The sequence below is a fragment of the Talpa europaea genome, assembly GCF_964194135.1.
Source record: "Talpa europaea genome assembly, chromosome: 15".
Lineage (NCBI taxonomy): Eukaryota > Metazoa > Chordata > Mammalia > Eulipotyphla > Talpidae > Talpa > Talpa europaea.
In genome coordinates this window covers 16,526,818-16,550,980 of record NC_140083.1, presented here as the reverse complement: position 1 = coordinate 16,550,980, position 24,163 = coordinate 16,526,818, and the positions used below count along the sequence as shown (strand labels likewise).

The following is a 24,163-nucleotide window of genomic DNA, read 5'->3' as shown; positions in this document are numbered from 1 at the left end:
GCCAGGCGCCAGGGGAGCTTGAATGGTGCCAGCGGGAATGGCTGATTCTCTGTATCTCCCGCACCTTGGCATCACCTGCCCCCCTTCGTGCCATGTGCCATGTCCATTCAGTCTCTCGCCTCATCTCTTAACCACATAAAGTTAATTCAGAATCGGAGGCTGGCACGTTGCATTTCCCTTCGTTTATGTCAGGGTCTGTTAATCTCACGTGTGATGCTTAAGATGCTGACCCCAGATAGGTGCAGGCTCTGGGGCCTGGCGAGGCCTCACAGTCTGAGCATGCAGGCCCCGGGGCGGTTGTGTTAGCAGCCCTGGATTCACACCAATTGAGTGGAGACAGCCTGCTGGGGGCTGAAATGCTAAAACCTCCTACTTTCATATACTGATGGGTATAGCAACTTGCAGCCAAAATCCTAAGATGGCAATTTGGGGTGAAAGAGATGCATATGGTAGGGAGCAGGTGGGGTCACTGCATCCTTTCCCAGTTCTAGCTTCTTGGCTTGCTGTCTTCTGCCATTACCACAGAGGAAAACATTTTTTCCTTCATCGACTCTAACACTCTCCCAGCTCAGCCTGCAGCTGCCTGGCCTGTGGGGGAGGGGCTGTCCTTTCAGCTCTTTGCAATGGAAGATGCCACTGGGCTGGCTTTGTTGGACTCCAGGGCTGAATCTTGCTTTTCCCAGTACTTGGTTCTCGGGGATAAACACACTGTGGGGTTGTGCCCTTCGTTGTTCCACTCTGGGGCTCTCTCCCTGCTTTCCCTTCTCTGTCCCCGTCTTCATGGTTCTGCCCCCCTCCTGCTTCTTGTAACCCCACCTCCCATCCATGAATTAATCAGACTCTTTGACCAATAGCCTCTGTGGCTATCACCTGTGACCTTGATCGTGTTGATGCAGAAGGCCCTTGGGAGCATGGGAGCAGGCGTGTGTGCCGAGGTGTGGACGCCTGGGCCTGGAGGGCAGGGCTATTGTCACTCAGACTGGAGACTCCAGGAGGATGAGTGACTATTGAAGAGGCGAGACCACATGAGAAGGGGGGGGGAGTGTAAATATTTGTGGGGGGCCAGAAGGCTGGTTACCTGCCGTGCCCCCTGCCTGACCCCCTGCCTTGCCCACCTACAGGCTTGCCAGGAGGCCCTTATACCTGTGCCTGACACGTGGAGTTTTCCACGTTGTCCCCCTTAAGGTCAGCATAGGCAGAACTGATATCTCTGTATGATTCTTTTCCAGACGTTCTTTTGCATTTTTATTTGAATTATACATTTTTATTTGAATTCAGGACACTTGCGGTGTTTCCAGAGATTCACTGTCAACTTTTATTTGAGGATATTTAAATCCCCAGATGGCATTGTTGTAGAGGATTGGCATCCATGAGAGGTTAAGATGGGAGAAAGAGAGATGTTTGTTGGTACGACTTGCTAAATTGACAATCTGACTCTCTAGCCTTCGTTTTCTAAATCCTGAATGACTTGGCGGTATCTCACATCGGCAAATGAATCTGCAAATACTCCTTGTATTTGCAGTGTCTTTAGCCGTCAAGTAATGAGTGGTTACTGCTTCATTCATTCATCTGGGAGGCACTTGCTGAACACCGACTGCTGGCAGGGCACCGGGGGTTCACAGGCGAGCAGGATGGACAGCCCATGCTCTCCATCAAGGTCACAGGTGATTCACAGATAGTCCAGTAGGTAAAAGCAAGAGAGCTAGTCTCGAGGGCCACGTGAACGTATGGGGGGATCCTGAACACTGGCTGAGGAATTGAACTTGATTTGATGGGAAAATTACATTTGCTGAAGTTGTAAGTTAAAAGAAACAAAATTCCTATGAGACTTTATCAAAAAATAATTCCTGAACATTACTTGCAACATAGAAAGGAGAGAAGTACAAGTGCCTACGTTGAGGATTTTAGGACTTAGCCTTGACAGCTAGGCAGACACACACACACACACACACACACACGCAGAGTAATGTGTGGCAACAGTGAAATGCACAGTGCAGAGAGCACCTTAAGAAAGTGGATAAAATTACTTAGTTGGCGTTAACAAAATGAACTGAGAACCTCTCATGTGCAAGCCCAGGACTGGGGGTACAAACACGAATTACATAGTCCCCGATAGGTGCTCATCGCGCCGGTTGGTTATGATAGTGTCCCAGGTACAGTCCACAGGAAACACTTAGGTACAAAAGAAATTCTGAGGAGGAAGGTGCTACTGTTGCCCGTGGGGGCGGGCGTTGACAGGGCTTCCCAGGCGTGCTCACACCTGGCTCCAGGGCTGACAGCTCAGTAGTGATATATCTGGCAGATGGGCGAAGAGGGCTTTATAGGCAGAGGACTAGCCTGCGCCAAGGCATTGAGGTGTGAAACAGCTCAGCATATTCAGGGAAGAAGTGTTGCAGTAAAGCGGCAGGTAAAGTCCAACAGTGAGCGAGGTGGGAGGTGGGGCGCGAGTGGCTTCGTCCACTTGCCGTCTGGAAATCCTCCTGATGCAGACCGGGGCAGGGGCAGGTGGGCTCAGGATCCGCTCATCATATTCCAGGTGAAAGACAATGAGGATCTAAGGCTGGGATGGTGGGATGGAGCCAGAGGGTGTGAGGTGTAGGGAATGGCACCGACAAGCCTTGCTGACTAACTGGGTGTGGAGGCGGTTGGGGTCAGCCAGAAGTTGCGTATGAGGCACACGGGAGGAAGAATGAGCTCATGGGGAAAGGCTGTGAGTTTGAGGTGCCCGAAGGACATTCAAGAGGAAATAACCTAGCTGCAGCTGGAGCTAAGAGCGTTTGGGGCTGGAGATAAAAGTGTGGGAGTCAAGGGTGGTGCAAGTTATGGAGATGGATGGGAACTGTGGAAAGTTCTGGAATGAGTGCTGATGAACGGTGGCTTGGAATTCCATGGTGCTCTGGACACCGCAAGCAGAGCAGGAGGGTTCACATCGGGAAAGTAGGGAGCATACGAATCCGGTTATAGGGAAACCCACAATTGTGGCTAAGGAGGTTGTGCTTTCTTCCCCTAGAAACTGTGAGCATTTTTGAATGGATGTAGTATCTTAGAGGGATTGATTTGGTGGAAGCGCACCAAAGAGATGGGAGGGCAGGCACACAGGCAGGTGGGCTGGCGTAGGTGGTAGGGTGCCACCTGTGAGGTGGCCTTGCATGCATCAGGAATGGAAATGAAGTGGTTAGAATCAGTTCAAGGAAGGTTCCTCAAGCCCTGTTTGGAGGGGCTGACAAGGGAAAGGCATTTTCATCTGGGTGACTGGGGTGCTGGATTGTCACAGAGCTGCATGCAGTGTGGCTCAGCGGGAGTGGTGCTGACGGAGCGGGAGGACTCATCAGAAACACCAGGTTTGGTAAGAAAGGTGCTGAGTTCAAGTTTGAACCTGTGACCATTCCAAGTAAAAAGGGATCAGCAAGGGGTGCACCTGGAGTTGCTTGTCACTTCAGCTCGTCAGGTATTCAGGAGCTGGGTACTACTCATGGAATAAAGACAAGACCTTACAGCTACAGAGAGGGGTATCATCAAAATATGCAAATTACCATAATATAAAGCAGAACATGTTAAATGTGAATTTAAAATGTGGTTCTAAGTGTTACAAGGATTCAGAAAAAAGAAAAGTGCCATCTGGTTGAGGGGAGATCAGGAAAGTCTTGAGGAGGAGGAATTTTGATGAGCAGAGGGAGGCAGAGGTACCAGAGGTCAGAGGGCGTGTCGGAACCAGCTTATCCCGTTTAGTTGTGATGTGGCTTTATAGGAGACTCGGTAGCAAGTGGGAGAATTGAGCAGGGAGGATGGAAACAAGATGCAAGGGTCTTTCCTCTTGACAATAAATACCCAGTGCCCTTGAGCCCTAGTACGTCTGCTTCCCCAGCAGCTGATGGCATTGGCATCTATGCCATCCAGAATGGCCCATTTGCTGAGATATCCTCTGGGGGAAAAGACGAGGATGCACATATTTTACTTGTCACTTCTTTCTTTAGCCCTGGCCCTCAGCTCAGCCCACCCTGCCTGATTCAGGGAGCACGTGGAGAGGCTGTGAAAGGTCGCACTGTACCACAGATAGCCCAGGGTAGGCTCTAAAGAAACTTTCTTAAAAGAGCAACCCTAGTTTTTTCTTGAAGGCCACCGACCTCCAGGGAGTACAACGCTGGGAGGGGAAGGAGCAGATGAAGTCATTTCACAATATTTATTTGCATATATTACAGAAGACATTTCAAACACATTAGACATGAGAAACAGGAGGCTACTGTATTCTGAGTACATCCTGTTGCCCTCAGACACAAATGTGTAAACATCTCAAATCCAAACATGTGAACAAACTTTAAACTATGAAAATTCCATAACTTATAAATGGCTTAGAGGATTATAAAGGATAGGTGTGTATTTATGGCCATGGGAGAAAGACAGCTATGTATTATAGTTTAGAACTGTCTAGAGCTTTTGAGACCTTCGTTGATGGTAAAAGCAGCCCTGAACACACTGGCCATTAAATGCTACTGTGGATACAGTGGTTGGAACTGGGCTCCAGCGTGATATGCAAATATTAGTTCTTTCACCTGAGCTTGTGGACTTGAACTGAACACAACTAAGGAACCGTCAGGTGCCAACTGACTAGATGGATGTTTCAGAACATTAAGTTCTTTCCTATATACAGGGAATTTTGAATAGAAGGCATGCATTTCGTAAGCCTCCGTGTACTTAATGTTAGTAATTACTAATGATAACAGCATTTAATATTTGTTGAGTTTTTGCTTTCAGCCAGGCACACATTTCTGCATAGATCATTGTATTTAATCTTCCTGATACTCCTGGAGTGTAGGTCTTCGTATATCCCCATTTTACAACTAGGAAACTGAGGCATAGAGAGGTCCAGTTGCTTGTTCGAGATTACCTTGCTGGTCAGTAGTGGTTCTGAGGTTGGAACCCAGAGCAAGGTGCATACTGGATGGTTAGGTCTTAACCATTAGGCCAGATGGCCTGGCACATTTGTTAAACTGCCTTGGATTAGAACAAGAGAGAAGCTTATTCAAAACATGTATTTATCCTGGTAACCTCCTAAATCACTCAATATGTAGGAAATGCTATGGAACCAAAGACTCGAGTAATTTAGTATAAATTGGTTTATTTTTCATCAGCTTCAGTTTTGAGTACCTCTGGGTATTTGTCTCCTCTCGACTGAACAGAACAGACCTTTCAACTTAGGTGAAAGCCACATAATCTCTATAATTAACGAAGCCACTAAGGCCTCCATTCTAGAAAAAAACACGTTTAGCATCCAGCATGATGCAATCTACAATGCTGGCACCTTTGCTGTGGTTCTTCTTACATAAAGTGCCTTTATTGACATCACAGAATCACTGAGGGGCTCTTTCTAGTGACCAAAGGTGCAAAACCACCCTGGGAGTTTGCCTCCAGTGAGAGCCGAGCCTGCAAATTTGCCAGCTGGGACAGGTTGCGTCTTCTGCCCTCTGGCTGGCTGACAGGCCAGGACTCCTGCTGTGTGTGTGCAAGCAAATGCAGTCCTTGGCACTCTCCCGGGAAACTCAGAGTTTTGGCTTCACACCCAATCTGACAAGAAAGGATTTTATCCCCTCCTCCAAACCATTGCCAGGGAGATGAATCCTCATCAGCCCCACATCCGGAGTGAAATGTGGAAAACCCAGTTGAGAACCTTTAAAGAAACTGCTACAGGGTATTTCAACAGATCTTAAAGTATTAAAGGGCTGTTGATAGGGAAAGTAAAGCTTTAGTAGCCCTTTAAAAAAGTGTGTGTGTGAGAGAGAGATGAGAGAGATGAGAGACAAGAGAGGAGAAAGAATAGAATAATGAATATCCACTATAGAAAAATAAGAAAATAAACAGGGAAAATAAAGCCCTTCATGGATCCTGCTTGGCTTAAACACTAAATCAATTTATTGTGGGAGGGTGAGCCAATTAAAGAAGCCATCTGGATAAAAATTGCTGAAGTTTTCCATTTGAATGTTTAGGAAGATAATTTGTCCATACCTTCCCCCTTTATGAAATTACTAATACAATTACATTGAAGAAAATTAAACTGCAGCTTTGCAGAAACAGTCATCGGAATTTCCTAAGCTGGTGGGACTTGTTTCTTGGCTATCCCCCCAGCCACTCTAATCATGGAAGTGCTATCTACAGCCAAACTGTCTCTTTGCTTTCCTTCCCAGACACCAAATGGATTGCTTCTGACCCCGAGTCCACTGTTGTCCAGCATACATTTCTGGAGCAGCCTAAGTCCAGTTGCTCCACTGAGTCCTGCCAGGCTGCAAGGGCCCAACACGCTGTTCCAGGTAAGTATTTGGAAATGAACTTTTATTTATTGTTTTAAGATTTATTTATGCATACAAAAACTGGGTATAGGCCAGAGGTGCAATGGGTGAGAGGATTCACCAGAGACAGAGTGGGGATCAGAACAGTCAGATCTACTGACATACACTGCTGAGGGGAGCAGCAGGCGAGACATGAGAGGTCTGCTGTGCCATGTGGGTCAGCTCCCTGCCCGGGAATCGAACTTACGCTGCAACGTCTGGCGATACATTGAGGGTGCTGATGCTTTAACCCCTGCACCAGCACGGAGGTCCTGGAAATGAACTTTTAAAGATTGAACTTCTAAGGGTTGTGTCCCCTATAAACCCTGCCAAAGGTAATGGTGAATTCTATCCTACCATTTGGTTAAAATGTAAAGTTTACAAAGGGAGTTCATTTAGTGGGGATGCAGAAGGCAGCCTTCAAAGCAAACATTTTCATTGAGGCAGAAACACACTCAGGTCAGATATGCATAAATGAAACAATTCTTGATATTTCTGGATATTTGGAAACTGGACATTATGGAAAAACTAAACTCTCATTTTATGAAAGATCATAAAAAGGCTTTAAATAGAAATTTATTAGTCAACAGCAACATCACTTGAAATAGAAAAACAAGCGAAAATTCCCTCCATATTGTAATAGGAAAATTATCAGCATTGTTTGTTAAATCATATGGAATTATCTATCTTGTCATTTAAAAGGCGCATCCAAGGCATTTGGCTAAAAAACGAAGTCTTAGCTGCTTTATCTTGCAAAACTACACATACTAGGGGGGCACATTATTCATTCACGATAGAATCTTGTAGTAGCATCACTTGCTATCATGTGGAAATCAGTATTTCCTCTGAGACCCAAATGTTACTCACCAACAAGATGTTACTATTTGAATATGGGAGTGTAGGTTAGAAAGGATCCAGGGACAGAAATGAAGCAAAGGTAGCTAAACTTCCTTCTTAAATCTGGCCTCATCGATCCTGGACCCCATGCCGCTCACCCAGTGTGGCTCACCCACCTGTAATTCTTTTGCTGAATCGAGCACGTACCGTGTTGTATTATAGTTGCCTGTTTACCTGGCGATCCCCCCATGGACTGTGGGTCCTCAGCGACCATACATGCATCTTGCTTTCTGGTGTGCCCCTGGCATCTAGCACACTGCATGCTGCACAAGTGCTGCCCAGTAATTATCACTGACTGATTCAGTGACTGGATGACTAAGAATTCATCAGGATCTGACTAAGAAAGCGAGTGTTAAAAGGATCACTTTTCTGAGTTGGTCATTTTGCTTGTCGTGGTTAACATTTCCTGAGTATTCTGTGCAAGGAGCTGTGGTATTTACAGCCTTGTTTTAAGAAGGGTAGAGCTAAAGAGGTTTTGATTACAATCTGGCTTCTCTGCTTTCCTAGTAGCTTTGAGGTAGGATGTCATGATATACCCCTGGAATCATTAGGTTTCTCTTCCCTGGCTCTCTTCCTACCACAAGAAATTGAGTATGGTTATGCAGAAGTTAATGTGTTGATTCTTAGCCATTTTAACAAAAAGCATAAAAACAGTAAGCAAAGAAAATAGTAAAGTTTCAGATTAGTAGACCTCTGGTGGAGAGCTAAAATACCCTATTTCTTGGGTCTCCAGTTTGCAACAGTGTATTAGAGCTCCCAAGTAAAAGAGGAAAAGTTGTATGGTGCACACACACACAGTAAGCTCCATGGCAGTAGGGACTGTAATACTGCTCTAATCTTGGAATTTAAGGACCTCTGTAGAGCCCAGCCAATACTTGTGAATAATGAGTCACCTCTCACTTCCTCTTGTTACTGGGAATTCTGCCACCTGATTGGTTTAGAGCAGGGTGACGTCCAAGGAGGACATAGAGAGCTGACTGGAAGTTCTTTGCCTTAGATACTAACCCTTCCCAGCCCATTATTCCCAAACAGTAATAATGCTTCATGTCCAGTGATTCTACATATTATCAGGATTAACAGGAGCTTTAGGGATTGGGAGTATGCTTTTCAGTCACTACTGTTGAGCAGTGGTTCTCTAGGTGTGCAACAGAGTCACCCGGAGGGTATGTGGACATACAGATTACTGGGCTCTATCTTTAGAGTTTGACTCAGGGTCTGGTAATAACATTCTTTCACGTTCTTAGTAATGCTGTTCCTGCTGGGACCCGCTGCAGACCACTAGTATATAATCTACATTTAGAATTTTGCAGATGAGCTCACTACAGTCTAAAGGCTACTTGCTCAGAATTATAATTTTACAAACTGAACCTCTCTCCTGGAGCTGTTCAAAATACAACTGTATTTGGATGACTGACAGGTTGCATGGCTTTAGTCTCGTGAATTCCAATCACAAAAAGAGTATAAAGAAACAAATGTACCCTTTAGAATATTATTGCTCTGCCTATGGTAAGAGTAGAATGAGGTAAAAGTTGCAATTAGCAATTCTGAAAATGGTAAAAGGAATAATGCTTTATGATTTTTGAAATTAGACATTTCAAATGATGGATTTTCTAAATTCAGATTACTATCAACAGTGTCCCTTTTAAGCTAATGAACATTGTTTCCTTTTAAAATGTGTTGGAGGAAGAAATAAACAGACTTGGGCAGTAAGTTTAAATGATGCTACAAGTTTTGTGTTGTGCTTGGAAGAGTAGATCAGAAGCCTTAGTCACAGTTGACAGCCTTTCACGGGAATCCTGATATAATTATATATCATTACAGTAGATATTGAAGAATTTGAGGGAATAAGAGAAGATAGTAGCTTTTTTTGTGTAAGTACCATGTGCTAACTGGAGGTCCAGATAGTAGTCTTTTTGGAAGAGGTATGCTTTGTAAGAGATGTTTCCATAAAGAGATACCAAAGACATTAAGTTACTCTTGAAAAAATACTGGATGGTCTCACTCATAGCAGGAATGTAGAAAACCTAAATAAGGGACCAGGAAAAAGACTAATACAAAGTAAAAATCAACAAGCAACTATGGACCAGAGACAGACTGTGGTTGGGGGGGGGGAGGAAGGATTAGGGTCAAAATAAGGGGGGGGTGTAATTGTATGGGGACTATAACAAAAATGAAAAATGATGTAAGAATTAGATAAAATATTAAAAAAAATGTACAATCTTGATTAACAAAGTGAGAGGTTCACTGGACAATTTTGCATTTTGATCTTGTCTAGAAATCTGTTCCGCTTTTAAAACAGATTTTGATCAACTTTAGGTACAGGTGTCTTCTGTAATTTTTAATTCAACACATCTAGTCCAAACAGCAATATTTGTAAGGCTTGTATTCAACACGTGAGTAACAGATGTGTGAAGAGTGCTAAAGAACACAACACAAGTAGCTCTTTCCAGCTGAGGACCGGACAAAGGAAGAAGTGGCCTCTAAGCTGAGGTAGGAAGGAAGAAAGGGCAGAATTTCAGCAGACAACTGAAAGCACTCTCTACATAATTCAGATATGAGTATAGTCTGTTCAGGAAGGAACTGGGTGATAGGAGACCAGGTTGGAAAGGCAGCCAAGGATCTTGAAGAGTATGTGGGTATACTCCCTGGCCATCCAAGAATCACCAGGATGGCCCATGCCAAGGGGAGCCAAGGGGAGCAAGCAGGCTGAGGCAGGAGAGGCCTGCCGCGCCACACTGCTGGGGGGAGCAGCAGCGGGTGTTGCGGGGGTGTCTGCGCGCCATGTGGGTATCTCCCTGGCCGGCAATCAAACTGGCCGGCCGGGGAATAGAACCCGCGCAGCAGAGGCAGCGGACAGCTTCACCGCACGGCGCTCTACCCACTGAGCCACCTGGGAGGCCCATGCTGAGGGGAGCAGCTGGCGAGGCCTGCCGCGCCATGTGGGGATCTCCCTGGCTGGCTGGGAATCGAACCAGCGCTGCAGAGGCTACGGACAGCTTCCCAGCGCTGTGCTCAACCCGCTGCGCCACGGGGGAGGCAGGTTTTTTTAGTTGGGTTTAAAGACTAGGTAGGCAGTAAAAGTTAGGAGAAAGCAAAGATTAAGCGCTAAGAGGGCTGGAAGCTAGTCATAGTCAATATTGAAGCCTACTCTTGGCAGATATTCTAAGTAATTTTTTTGTGATTTCTTAATTAACATTCCAATAGTTTCATTTTAAAACAAGGAAATTGAAGCCTAGGATCTGCAGAATTTACCCACTACCACATAATTTTTAAATGTTTAGTTGAGATATTTGGATATCACCATCAGGTGTTGCCACCATAGTGCACCCACCACCAAATCACCCATAGTCCTTCCTTGTTCTTACTGCTCCCTCCTTTTGGATGCGTCAGCTTTCAAGGGTTGGCTTTTAATACTGATCTTTATCTGAGTCTTATTCTATATTCCACCTACTAGTGACACCATCCACCTATTTCATTTAGCATTATCCCTTCTAGCTCCATATTCAGAGAACTCATACCCCCTGCCTGCACTCACTCACCATCTCTGCACAAATACTTGCCAAAGTAAGTTGGGCTGTTTGGTTTAGGAAGTATAATATCTTTTTCTTTTTTCTTTATCTTTTAGTCAGAAAGTTTAAAACTTGTATTTACTGCTTATTAGCTATGACCTTTAGTCCATCAGGACTTATTTGGACTCTTCTCATTTATTAAAGTGGGGGATAATCAAACTTGACAGGCTCTTGATACCAAATGAAGTGACAGCCATTAATAAACTGTAAGACACTAGACAAGTAACAGGTACTGAAATAACATGAAAATTGCAAATATATTTACTCGCTCTACAAATATTTATTGTACTTCTAACATGTGACAGTCTCTGTAGTTTGGTATTCAGTGTTAAAGTCATTTTAACACATTTCATTCCAGACAATGAAAATCTAGTTGTGAACAATCATGTTTTAAAAGGTAGTCTTTATTTTTCTGTTCATTTGGGAGTAATATAAAATATATCAAAGAATATGCATCTACCCTATTTAACATCTTAGTTACCAGTAATACAGAAATTAATTTTATTCTTGTTTGATATTACTTATAATTTTAATTACAAAGAATACTTTTTCAGCCCCCAAAGATGTCTCATTTTTAAGTTACTGAGAAGTGTCTTTGCAGTACTCTGTAAACCTCCTGCCCAATTTCAAAATAATGTTACAAATGATTAGAATCACATGTAAACAGTTGTCTGGTTATCAAAATTTAAATTATAAAAAATATGAAAAACTAAAGCAAGTGAACATTCTAATAGCTTGGAACCTTTTCTATAAAGTACTTGTTTTTTTACCAATAGTCTGGGCATATAAAATAGAGACACTATCCTGTTTGCTCTATGTATGTAATTGTTGATCTCATTGTCCTCTTCCAATTCTATAAAATAACTGCAACTGATCATAGGGGTGATTAAAAAAAAAAAGTATCTACTATGGGTAGGAATGTAAAAAATAGTCTTTATTAGTCTTCCCAATGCATTTACAATAATTATATTTTTGTTCCCTACAGTTCCCGACACTGCTTAATGGTCACATGCCAGTGCCAATCCCCAGTCTGGACAGAGCTGCTTCTCCAGTACTGCTCTCTTCAAGCTCTCAGAAGTCCTGATAACATCTGGCCAAAATTAAAGACTCATTAACTGAAGAAACAAATTTGTCCCCATGGGCTAGTTCCCATGTCATAAGAAGGACATTGTGAAACCCTCTATTAATTTGGTTTGCACTTTTCATAACATGGATGGTCTAGATTTGTTAGCATTTTTAAAACTTTTTTTATATTCAAGTATATATGAAAATCTGTTTTGCATTACGTGAATTTTAATGTTTTTTTTTATATCCTTTTAGCTCTTATGTGTTGAACACTGTTGACAGTGAAGAAATTTTCTTAATGGTTTTCAGTAACTAATAAGGCTGTGAAGCTTTTTCTCTTTAATTCTGCATATGCTGAATTGTGCTTGTATACACTATAACCAGCTGTGCCTTCCTTTGCATTTAGTTTTATGTAAATGATTTATATATTTTTAGTATTAAGAGAAAGTGTTTGAAAGATAAAAATTAGTATCAAACAGCTCTCTAGTAGAATTTCATTATTTTTCACAAGTAGGCAATATGAAAGCATAGTCATATTTTTCTTTTTTGCTTTCAATTGTATAAGAATTGCCTTAGAACCTCTTTTGAAACTGAAATTCAGCAAATGTAATGTCCAACTAATGTTTTTATAAGAAACTAAACTATATTTAGACAATAAACATTCAAAAGAAAATGTTCTAAAGTAATTTAAAAAAAAAAACAACGAACTTTGAAAGGCTAGACTTTTAGCTCTTTATAATCATTTAGACATTTCCCACATAAAAACTTGAGATGGGAAAATGCTATGTAACATTTATCCATGCCCCTGGAATACACTCTACTTAGCATATCCTTATTTCAAAAAATTAGCCCTTGTTCTCTGAGAATCACACATTTACTGTATCATTATGAGTTAGGGTTTCTCTAAACCTCTGGCACTATAATTAACATTTAAAAAAATGAATACTATGGAAGAGGCTCAGAGATTGGTGATGTATACAAACAGCAAAGAAACAATTTTGTAATACCAGGTTTCCTCATATGTATAGGTATAGCCTTGCTTGTGGAAAATGGAAGGTAGGATATACTGCTTGACGTATCACTAAATTTATAATGAGAATGAAGCAAATCTGGTAAAATATAAAATATTAAATCAGTGTGGAAGTGAACTGATTATGTAACAATTTGGAACACTCAGCAGTAAATTCTTCTGTGCAGTGTAGTTTAGAGCAGTGATAATAGAAACACTTCCTGTTCTTCAACAAATCAGCTGGCACCACTGCAAGGCATCATCCTGTACATTAAGTAAAAAAATTCTGTGGTACCATAAGAGAACTCGAAAGTGCCCAAGTCAAGATTAGGGTATCCTTAGCTATCAGTAACAGAAATCAATTTGAAATGTGAATAACTGATTCCGGCCAGGTGATAAGTGTCACAGATAAGGGAGTAAGAAACTAAGCTTCTAAAAACAAACATTTCTCGAGCTTTCAAAAAACTAAAATTCAATTATAATACTTACCAAGTTTTGAGATTTTCCACTGGAATTGTACATCTCTGCATGGGACTGTATGCCCTTATCTGGGGGGGAAAAAATCCAAACACTCTAATATTCTTATTTTACTATAAAGTAATTGAGGCTGATTCCAAATCCAGACACTACTGTCACCCTCTCGTAGGCTAATTCTTCACTGAATAAAAAAGCTTGCCCAGGGAACTGGTATCTACCAAACATATGATGTTAGAGCTAGAAGGAACCTTTGACAATGACCCATGACTGTTTCCAAGAGAAACTGCACAGCAAATATGGAGTTGCCTCAAGGCCACATAGCTCACTGAAGGTGAATAGTAATTGGTGCTCAGTAAGGGTCTGTATCCCCAAGCCTAGATACAAGTAACTAGTAGCCAAAACTGTGTGTTACTAGGAAAAAACAGATGTAGAACATGAAAACAAAAAATTAGATAAGAACACACACCAAATGCAAGATTCTTACAGAAAAACTAAAGTTGGAATCAATGTGCAAAATTCTCAACCAAAAAATGTTATTTTTAAATATAATTGCTGATTGGAAATATTCAAATGACCATAAATTTGATTTCTGGAGTCCCTTCCTCCAATTGTTATGGATTAAACACATTTTAGATCCATAAAAATTGGAAGAAGTTTTTGCTGGATCACAACACTCACTGTAACATATAAAAAGAACTGGAGGTTTTGATATATAACACTTATAGCTGTGCCTCATTCTGTGTGTGTGGCCGTTTAACAAATGTTTTAGTCAGAAAGTAAGATTCAAAAAACAGATAAAATAACTTTTCCTTTTTATATGTCTTCTTGATCAGTGTTAAACTGCTATGGCTAAAGTTTTATAGAATGATAACCTAAATGTTGTCCTTTTTTGTACACATCTTTTCTATGCCTGTAAATCTTCATTCACTTTCATGTATGTATCATTTTTACTGTTATATTATTTTTGTTCAATAAATACTTTGTGATAAAAGGTGTGAAGAGGCAAGTGAGTTGGTTTACTTCCATTTACTTGAGAGGATCTAAATTTCACTTTTCCATATGGGTACAAGTTAGAAAATTAGTCTTGTCACCGAGCCATAAATATGGCACACTTTAAAACATGCTATGAATACATACATACAACATACAGACGTAATGCTTTAAAACATTTAAGGAAACAAATGTTGAGACTGAATGGTGGGGGGAAATGGTTCCCTTATGTTTCAAATGTTAAGTTCTATCAATTGCTCTGTACTAACATGGTGGAGGATAAGGAAGAAGGGTAAAACCAACTTACCATTTATTCTTTTAGCTGCAGCTACAATCATACTCAGTGGTGCAAGACTGAAAGCTATTCCTTTAAGATGAGGAACAATAAAAGGATGCCCTCTGTTTGCTGCTTGCCACTTCTATTCAACTTAGCACTGAAAGCTTTAACCAGAGCAGTTAGGAAAAAGGAATAAAAAGCATCCAAATTAGAAAGGAAGTAAAACTATCCAGAAAAAAATCCAACCCAGAAAGCAATTACAATAACATTGAGAAAAATATCTAGAAAAAATTTAATAAAGCACAAGACTAGTACACTGAAAATTAACGAAATTAAGAAGTCAAAAATATCCTGATTCATGATTAGAAGGCTTAATATTGTTAACATCACAATACTCCTCAAAGTGATCTACAGACACAGCACAATTCCTAACACAATTCCAATGGCATTTCCCCCATCATAAAATTCAAATAAACTATCAAGAAACCCTGAATAGCCAAAACAATCTTGAAAATCACAACCAAAATTGAAGAACTACAATGTTACAAGTAATCAAAACACTGTGGCACTGGGTAGGATGATAGAGATACAGACCAACAGAGTCCTCAAATAAATCCTCAAATCTATAGTCAACTGATTTTCAACAAGATTGCCAAGACTATTCAGTGGGAAAAAGACACAAAAAGAGAAAATATTCCTGACTTTGGATCTGACATAGTTTCTTAAATAAGCTGCAAGAGCAAGGGTAACAAATAAATTGGACAAGTTTTTAATTTTAGTGAAGTCCATCAAAAGGACACCATCAAGAAAGTAAAAGACAACCCACAGAATGGAAGAAAACAATTGCAAATTTTGCTTCATAAGGGTCTACTATCTAGAATACATAAAGCACTTCTACAACGCAATAACAAAGTTGGAGGACCAATTAAAAATGGGCAAAGGAAATGAATAGACATTTCTCCAAACCAGATATACAAATCTCCAATAACACATAAAAAGATGCTCAACACATCATTACGGAAGTGCAAAAACCACAATGAGGTATCACTTCACAACTGTTAGAATACAAAAATACAGTCATAACTGAATGTTTGTAAAATGCTTAATGTTTTAGAGTGAATGTAAAAAAAAAAAAACTCACCACCAACAACAAACCAAGTGTTGATGAAGAAAAACTGGCATTCTGATATATTACTGTTAGGAAAGTAAATGGTTTGGCCACTGAGGAACAATGTGGTGGTTCCTCAAAAAGTTAAGAATTATTAAATGACCCAAATTCCAATCCCACATATGTAAAGCCAAATAATTGAGAACAAGGGCTAAAATAGATACATGTATACCAATGTTCATGGCAGCATTATTTAAATAACCAAAAGCTGGGAAGAACATACCTATCCATCAAGAGATAAATAAAATACTGTATATTAATACATTATTATTCAGCCACCAAAAGAAATGACATTCTAATATATGCGATAATATGGATGAACTTATAAACATGTCAGGTGAAATAGCCAGACACAAAAGGACAGATATGGTATGATTCCACTTATGTGAATTGTCTAGAATAGGCAACTTCATAGAGAGAAAAAATATATTAGAATTTAAACCAGAGGAGGTAGGATTAAGAGAAAATTAAGGGGGTTATTTCCTAATGGGTAGTTTCAATTTGGAGTGATGAAAAATTCTGGAAACAAATATGGTAACTGGTGTATACCACTATGAATGTAATACTACTGAATTGTATAGTAAATTTTATGTTATATATATTTTACTACAATTTAAGAAAAATAGTAAAAGCAAACATGAATTGTCTTGATTCCAAAGGTAGATTATTTGCATGGTAACAAGTAGTCTTTGAAAAGCTAGGTGATAAAGCACCAAATGGAACACAGCCACATCTATGTATCTAGTGATAAACTTAATATGTATTAACATCATCACTCAGAAGAAAACAAAGAAGACATCCTCTCTTACCTTGAAGAAATTTCAGTCTAGGATGAATCAAAAGTATTCAGGGTCCAAATTTTCCAAGTGTCAGTTCTCTTTACTGTAAAGCTTTCATAATCTTAATGGTGCTCAAGTATCAAAAAATACCAAACTCCTTAATAATAATAATGAGAAAATTCCCTAGGGCTTACCAGGAAGAATTTATGTTACAACTAGAGGTATTACTTTACCTTTTTTATGCAGGAATCAAACTTATTGATAACTATATCAAATCAAATACATGACTCATGAAGTGAAAGATCTGATGCTTTATAATTTAGTGTTAGCCTATAAAATTACAGATTATGAAATGATCAGCATAAATATAAGTATCACTATTAGCACAATCTCAGTGCTAATAAGTCTCATAAGAATTATGCCCCCCCACAAATGATCTCATTCTGCTTGCCTTCTCCCCCAAGAAAGAACTGTGACTCAACAAAACCAGATTTTAACAACATGAAGATTGTGTTATTATAAATTTCAAAACAAAATGGAGGGATTTCCACATAATATTTATAACCTTCAAAGTACAATATTAATACATGTTTGTAAGTTAGAAATAACAGCAGTTTGTTAGGCTACAGGGTTTAACATAAAACCAATTTACAAATGTGAAAAGCAGTAGTGGTCCAATATTCACCATTACACATGAATCTTGTTTCTTCCAGAAATTTTTTTAAAAAATTAAAATTTCAGTATCATGAAATATTAAAATAACACCCCAAACATGCCACAATCACTATTCACAAATAAAGTTAAAATGTAATATACAAAAATTCACTTAATACTGTTAAATAACAATAAACTACAAGATTTCCTGAACAGAAATGGTAGGACCCCTGAATGTTTTACAGTGAATGTCAGGAAAAAAATTAAGTTATGACTATTTCCATGATATATAAGTCAAAAATTTTACATGACCATTTCAAAATATACCAATTAAGATTTGTAGTTTGTAAGCTGCACTAAACAAATAGTCCTTAAAAGTGAACACAAATGCTTAAAACACTGTTACTAACACCAAGATGTGTTTATGATGTTCAATAGATGCATAATTAAAACTGTAATATTTATTGTCTCTGGTAAACAGATAATACCTACACAATGTTTTAAAACAGTCATCTAAGTTCTCATTTCTTTCATTTATATTTATCATGGCTCATTTCAAAGACATATTACAGCTTTCAGCTGATTCCAAGTGAATATTAAAACATATATATATACACACACACAGCCCCCAAATGAAATAAATTGCTCCCAATGAAGGATCATTCTTTCTATGAAAAGAATGGCATTTGAAACAAATGAAAACAGAACTTCTCATGTTTGAACTTATGATTTAGTTTTAACTAAATTAAAGCACAATGTAAAATAGGTTAAGTGCATTAGTATACAAATATTCAATAATACACAGTAAATATTTCTAAAATGAGGAAAGGTTAAAAATAAATAATTTTGGTGCTTTAATTTACTGGTATATAATGTGAGATTCTCCAAATAGCAGGTATTCACTTGCTTGAATCAACTTCTGCATCCCATGCTTTCCTAAACATAATGTGCTTATCAGTTTCGTAGCTATTCTACTTGCCAATGTTCAATAAAAAATTACAGAGCAGTAACTTAGAGTGTTCAAGATGGCTCACTTTTTTACTGTTAAGCAAAGCTAAATTTACATTCCAGGAAACATTGCAGTTTAATTTTAAAAACAAACAACAATGCAGCAGTAAAACAATTTGAGAGGAGAAACAGATGCATTCACATATAATAAAGCCACTGCAACATCTTCAGGCATTCAACTGTTGTGTTAAATAAACAGACAGTAGTTATTTAGCAGCAATGATTCCGCAATAAATAATGCGCTGTGTTTCTCAGTCCTGCACAAAAATTGCAGCTACAGTTACATCAACAGCTGTAACCTACTGGCTCTAATGGCAGAAAAGACCTTAAAATCAACTGTACAAAAAAATTGTCACACTGTGACAACAAATATAAAAACAATCTGTAGGTCTGAAATAAAAAGACTCCACTGTGAAGAGGACAGTGTAGACAAACGGAGATTCCAAGTCCACCAAAAGATATAATTGCCTTCAGATCTGAGTCCTTGATTGATAAGAAAGGCTGGGGGCTGGGCTTGAAACCATGTTATCAGACTTAAAAGAGCATGCTCTGTCTTCTGTTCTTCCCATGTCCTAAAATATAAAGTCATCTTATGAGGCATTTCAAGGTTCAGTTTTATCCCACATACAGTATTTGGTGACTCTAGGAAGCTAATGTTCCCACCAGCAAAAGCTAATATTCCACGGTAAGAGTGATCAGCACTGTCTTAAACGACCCTTTTGTTGATGGGGTCAGTCTACAGCTTCTATGCTTCGGAGTGATGAACCTGATGACTAGGGAAGTACAAGATGTGTCTTCTGCCTCAGGTACCAAGGATGGTGTGTGCAGTGATCAAGCCAGGCCACTTGTAAAAGGTCTTTGTGCCATCTGCCGCTTTCAGGATCCCTGACTTGACTGAGTCAGATTTCTCTCTGAAGATTACTGAGCTGCCCACATCATACAGAAAAGTGAGTACGTGCCATGCTAAACATACACAGTGGTGGAATGCACTGTACATTGGTTTTTACATCGATAATTTTACTGATCAATTTTAAACCAAAAACTTGGTTCACACAAAATTTCATGATCGACACGTGAAATGGTTTATGACAAACACACCTGTCTCTGGATAAGAAGAGTTTCGAAAACCTGGGTCCTTTTGCAACTGAATCTCTTTCAAACTGAATATTGATACACCTAAAATGCAGACACAAAAATCAGGTGAAGAACTAACATGATTAAAGCAAACAGACCCCAACTATAGATGAAATGTTTTCATTTATATTATATTTTCAAAGTTATAGCTCTGTTAAAATATTTCCCCCTTTGCCCCAATGTTTTGAGAAGGCAACTAAGCAAAATAATCTCTGCTTCCATCTTTGCTTTAAATGAGCCTCCGAGACTATGCTCCTGAGAATAAACACTTCTCTTTCTAGGTCTTGTCACAAAGTCATGAAGTCCTCAAACTACAGCTTTTTAGAGAAAAACAAAGGTTTAACATAACCACTTACCTCAAACTATGAAACTTGATATTAACAATTAAGTGTAAATATCATCTTTAAAAACACTCAATTCACCTTTTTCATTTGTAATCTCTGCCAAAGAGCTTCATTAAAATAAATGCAGAGAGTTCTAAATTCTTAAGGATTCTTACTTATAATTAGCAAACCTCAGTGAATGAATATTACTTAATAAATGAGAATGAAATAATGAAAGCTTTTGGCAGGTCAGTTTCCCAACTATTTTCCTAATTCCCACCATCCTCACTACATTTTAAGAAAAAATATTAGGGTGATTAAAAAGTTATGAGTAAAATCAAGCAGTTACCTCAGGCCTGAGAAATCAGGTATTCTAGTGATGACAGTATGTTCACCACTGTCATAGGGATAGTAAATCAGAGTGATCACAGTAGAGGAAAATAATTTTTATGTCTTGACAAGGAAATCTACTTTCACAAGAAAACAATCTTATCCAGGCTTGTGCTTCATTATTCTTTGCCTGAAAGCCATTTTTAACAACTCTGAATCAAAGCAATCGAGGTGGGGGTCTCATGACAATCGCTATCATCAGAAGGCATTTTCTAACTTAAATCCAGTAAGATTAATTAACCATGTCTAAGCACTGTTGATTTCTAATAGAGAAATGGCAATGTACTTGGGGTTAAGAGAAATAAAGCATAGATAAATAAAACAGATACCTTCCTTTAAGAAATTCTGACCTAATTATAAAAAAAGAACAAAATTTTAGGCTTAAAAACCAGTAACAATTTCTAACCCTGTAATTAACCCCAATCTCCAACCTTGGATAAATGAAAAAAACAAAAAAATGGTATGGCAGTGGGGTGAGAAAACACTTTAGAATCTCTTACTTTCAGGTAAAGCATGTATTCTTGGTCCCAGACTTCGGAAGTACACATGTTTCATAGCCTCTTCTGCTGAAACCCTTTTCTTAGATTCATACTGTAAAAAAGCAAAGAACTGCTTCATTAACTTTTTCTATAAATAGTGTAAAAGTAGGGTGTGCAAATTAGCAAGCATTTAGAGCTACTTTTATCTTGATCACTTAATAAAATGACGGTGTTTTATAAGAACAATATGGAGTACTATGATATGCTCTAATTTGAGGTGCTATTAAGGTTATAGTAATTCTTGTACCTCAGTTCTAAATTTCCAAGATAAAGCTAGATTTTAACTTAAAATTCAGACCCCTATATTTTATGAAGTGATGAAAAATGAAAATATTTGACTTTTGGCATTATTTTTCTTCATGAACACCAAAGAATCACAGGAAATAGAACCAATACCTTTAAGGCAGACATTATTAAATTACCTATTCAATACCCATTTCCCTTAATGAGATAATCTAGATTGTTCAAGGTATCCACACTTCCAACTCTGACCATGAGTCTTAACTCTTCTAAGTTTATGCTAATTATGACAATTCTGCTCCCCAATTCCCAGTCTCTCTTACAATGAATGTTCTGGTCAAGGAGACTTAGGAAGAGACCTTGCAGTTGTTTCTGGAAAAGCCTTGCTTTCCAGATACAAGAGGACTAATGTAGCTGATATAACCCTTATTCTCTCTCTTCTTCCTACTTTGAATGAAGGTATGAATGGTATTTGAAGATGCAGCAGCCTGTAAGGTGGTACATATAAGGAAAAGAAAAGAGAAGATAAGAGAACATGAATTACAAAGAACGTGGTCTTAACACAGCTGATCAAAGCCAGCAGCTGACTACTTCAGACTATTCTAGGTCATATAAGAGACCCAGACCCATTGAGAAAAAATATAATATCTATATATCTGTTTTACTTAAGCATGTGTCTTGAGCATGCTAAATACTGCTATACTATAAATAATATTTAATTGTCATAAATATTTGAGGGAGGTATTAATCCTACTCTACAGATGAAATAGGCTTAGAAGTTAATTGCCCATATAACAATCATAAAACAAGATGCAACTTACCTGAAGAAATTTTGTTATCAACTCAATTCCTTCAGAGTCTAACCTAGAAACAACAAAAACCAAGAGGCTTTTACTCTTTTGTTTTAGCTGATAGCAAGTTTTCAGATAAAACTGTTTTCTAAGTGTTTTAATTTGCTAAATTCAAGTGCTCTAAAATAGCTACTCTTGTAGTTTTCAAATACTCAAATGTTTTATCCCTAAAAAAGACTTATCTTGACACTTTAAGAAGAAACCATAAATAAGTGGGTTTCAATTCAAATTTTCAATATTCAAGAAAAAATTAGATTATTGAAACTACAGAATCACCATTCTGCCTCAAAACCAAGTAACTTCTATAATCAGGGCAGCTTGTAAAAAAACATTTTCCTACATAGGTGAAAAGACACAAATGAGCCCAAAATTGTATCACTGTAGTTCAAGATAAAGGCAGAAATGAGTCATTTATGGAATTTTTACAGGGTAGTTTGCTGAGCATTCAGTACTGGAGTCATAAAGTTCAATTTAAATATGCCTCAACAACTTCATAAAACTTAATTAAAAAGGGCCTCAAAACCAATGATACAGCTGATAAAAATAATTACAGTGAAGCACTGAATACAACAGAGAGTGGAGGGTTTAGGGGTTATTTTCATGGGACAATCTCTTGATCAAAAATCACAGGTTCTTTTGGACACCCCCCTTCACTTGAAAAAAACAATTATAAATAAGTGTCGTTCCCTCACCCCCGCCCCTCTCCGAGTATTCTTAGTGGTCTATGTTGCAGCTTAGATTTTTTTTCCCACACTCTTCTAATCCTTTGTAGTTTGACTTTCTGACAAATATCCACAGTTCCTTGGACACAGTGAAGCTAGATCTAAGGTCAGAGAATCCACTTTAAGAGTTTCAACCTCCTATAATAGACATTATACTAGGCAAGCAAAATGTAAGTGACAAAAATAGGATTTGTGCAACTTGGAAGAAACACACACACAAAGTCTAGCACATAATATTATTCCTCTTAAGTATACTTAAAATGTTATTAGTTGTTATAGTAACAGTAAGACCATAAATTCCCATACATATTTGAAAAGTAATTCTGGTATATGAATTTTTTCAATATTGTTATCTTGAGAATAAATATAACTAGAGTGCATGTGCTGTGTTGTGAGCAATGTAAAAAGGCTTCTCATTAAAACAGACATTGGACTTAGCTGGTATCTTGGTGTCCTTTTTTCTCTTTTTAAGTGAAGAATGAAAAAATTAAATTAATTATTCTACATTACTTACTGAAAATGTAACATAGTCCATAAATAAAAATATTCTGACTCAAATTTTAATGGGGAACATGGATGCATTTGTAAAGGAGATCTGAAAAAGAAACTTTAATTGAGGGCCTCCCTGGTGGCGCAAGGGATTATGACGCAACCTATGAAGCTATCCACAGCTACTGCAGCACAAGTTCAATCCCCTGGCCATCCAGGGAGAAACCCACATGGCACAGCAGATCTCTCTTGACTCACCCACTGCTCCCCTCAGCAGTGTATTTCAGTCAATCTGCCTGTTCTGTTCCCCACTCTGTCTCTGGTGAATCCTCTCACCACGCCCACACCTCTAGCCTGTACTCCAGCTCTTGTATGCATAAATAAATAAATCTTTAAAAAAAAAAAAAAACTAATTGAAAGGCCAACATTCAGAATATAAGAGGTGGGAAGGTTTATATTCTTCAAATACAAACGATGTCACTGGCCAAAATACTCAGAGATCATCTTGTATCAGAATCAGGCATTTACTTTAGACATTTTCTCAGTTTTTTTCTTAGTAAATACTGAATAAACCCATAGAAAACAAAACCAATTGGATCGCTTACTTTAATTCTTGGTCACGGAATTATAAAATTAGTCTGACATATGAAAGAAGAAATTCAATTAAGATCCTGAATCCTTAACTGTGGCTAATGCTCAAGAGACTTGAAAACATAGCTGGGTTTTCCCCCCTTTCACTTAAAGAAAAAAAAATACCTGGGTGCATGGTTAATTAGAGGCTGTGGTTTATATTTTGGAAAGTTGTAGTTCTTGAACTCATCATTTGAAGAAACACCTGGCCAAGTTTCCTGAGATGGAGTTCCTAAATTTAAAAAAATGTATTTATAAATATAAATTTTATATATGAAAAAATATACAAATAGGCAGTACTAAGAAAGCATCTTAAAGAACAATTTACATTTAGTAAATGATTTGACTATTTAAACTGAAACCAAAATGATAGAAATAGTAAACATAGATCGTTTTTTGGACTTTTCAATGAAGGAAGACATGAAAATGATGGTGTCTTGTTGACATGTAAAAGAGAAATACTTCCTAATACAAGACAAAAGTCAATTTTCAAATAATATTTCTCTTCTCTATTCTTCCATAAAATCTTTATTGTAAAGATAGAACTTGGTAAATGAAAAAGAGAAGTTATGGAGGGGATTATAATTATGCTAATTATAATTCTTACAGTAACAGCTATTAACATTCGTTTC

The 24,163-nt window shown here is 38.4% G+C and overlaps 2 protein-coding genes across 2 annotated transcripts in view; one reads left to right on the top strand and one right to left on the bottom strand.

The window, feature by feature from the left end:
- The window catches only part of ELK3 (ETS transcription factor ELK3), a gene marked incomplete at its 3' end in the record, with an annotated part of 62,034 nt that extends 50,164 nt beyond the window's left edge, over positions 1-11,870 (top strand). The window contains exons 4-5 of the mRNA XM_084254957.1: positions 6,180-6,302; positions 11,772-11,870. Coding sequence (XP_084111083.1) covers positions 6,180-6,302; positions 11,772-11,870 — 222 coding nt within the window. The remainder of the gene's footprint in view (positions 1-6,179; positions 6,303-11,771) is intronic.
- Positions 11,871-18,747: 6,877 nt separating this feature from the next.
- The window catches only part of CDK17 (cyclin dependent kinase 17), a gene marked incomplete at its 3' end in the record, with an annotated part of 84,773 nt that continues 79,357 nt past the window's right edge, over positions 18,748-24,163 (bottom strand). The window contains exons 13-17 of the mRNA XM_084255093.1: positions 23,658-23,763; positions 21,661-21,703; positions 20,561-20,651; positions 19,312-19,389; positions 18,748-18,785 (exon numbers count right to left, since the gene is read on the bottom strand). Of these exons, the coding sequence (XP_084111219.1) occupies positions 18,748-18,785; positions 19,312-19,389; positions 20,561-20,651; positions 21,661-21,703; positions 23,658-23,763 (356 nt within the window). The remainder of the gene's footprint in view (positions 18,786-19,311; positions 19,390-20,560; positions 20,652-21,660; positions 21,704-23,657; positions 23,764-24,163) is intronic.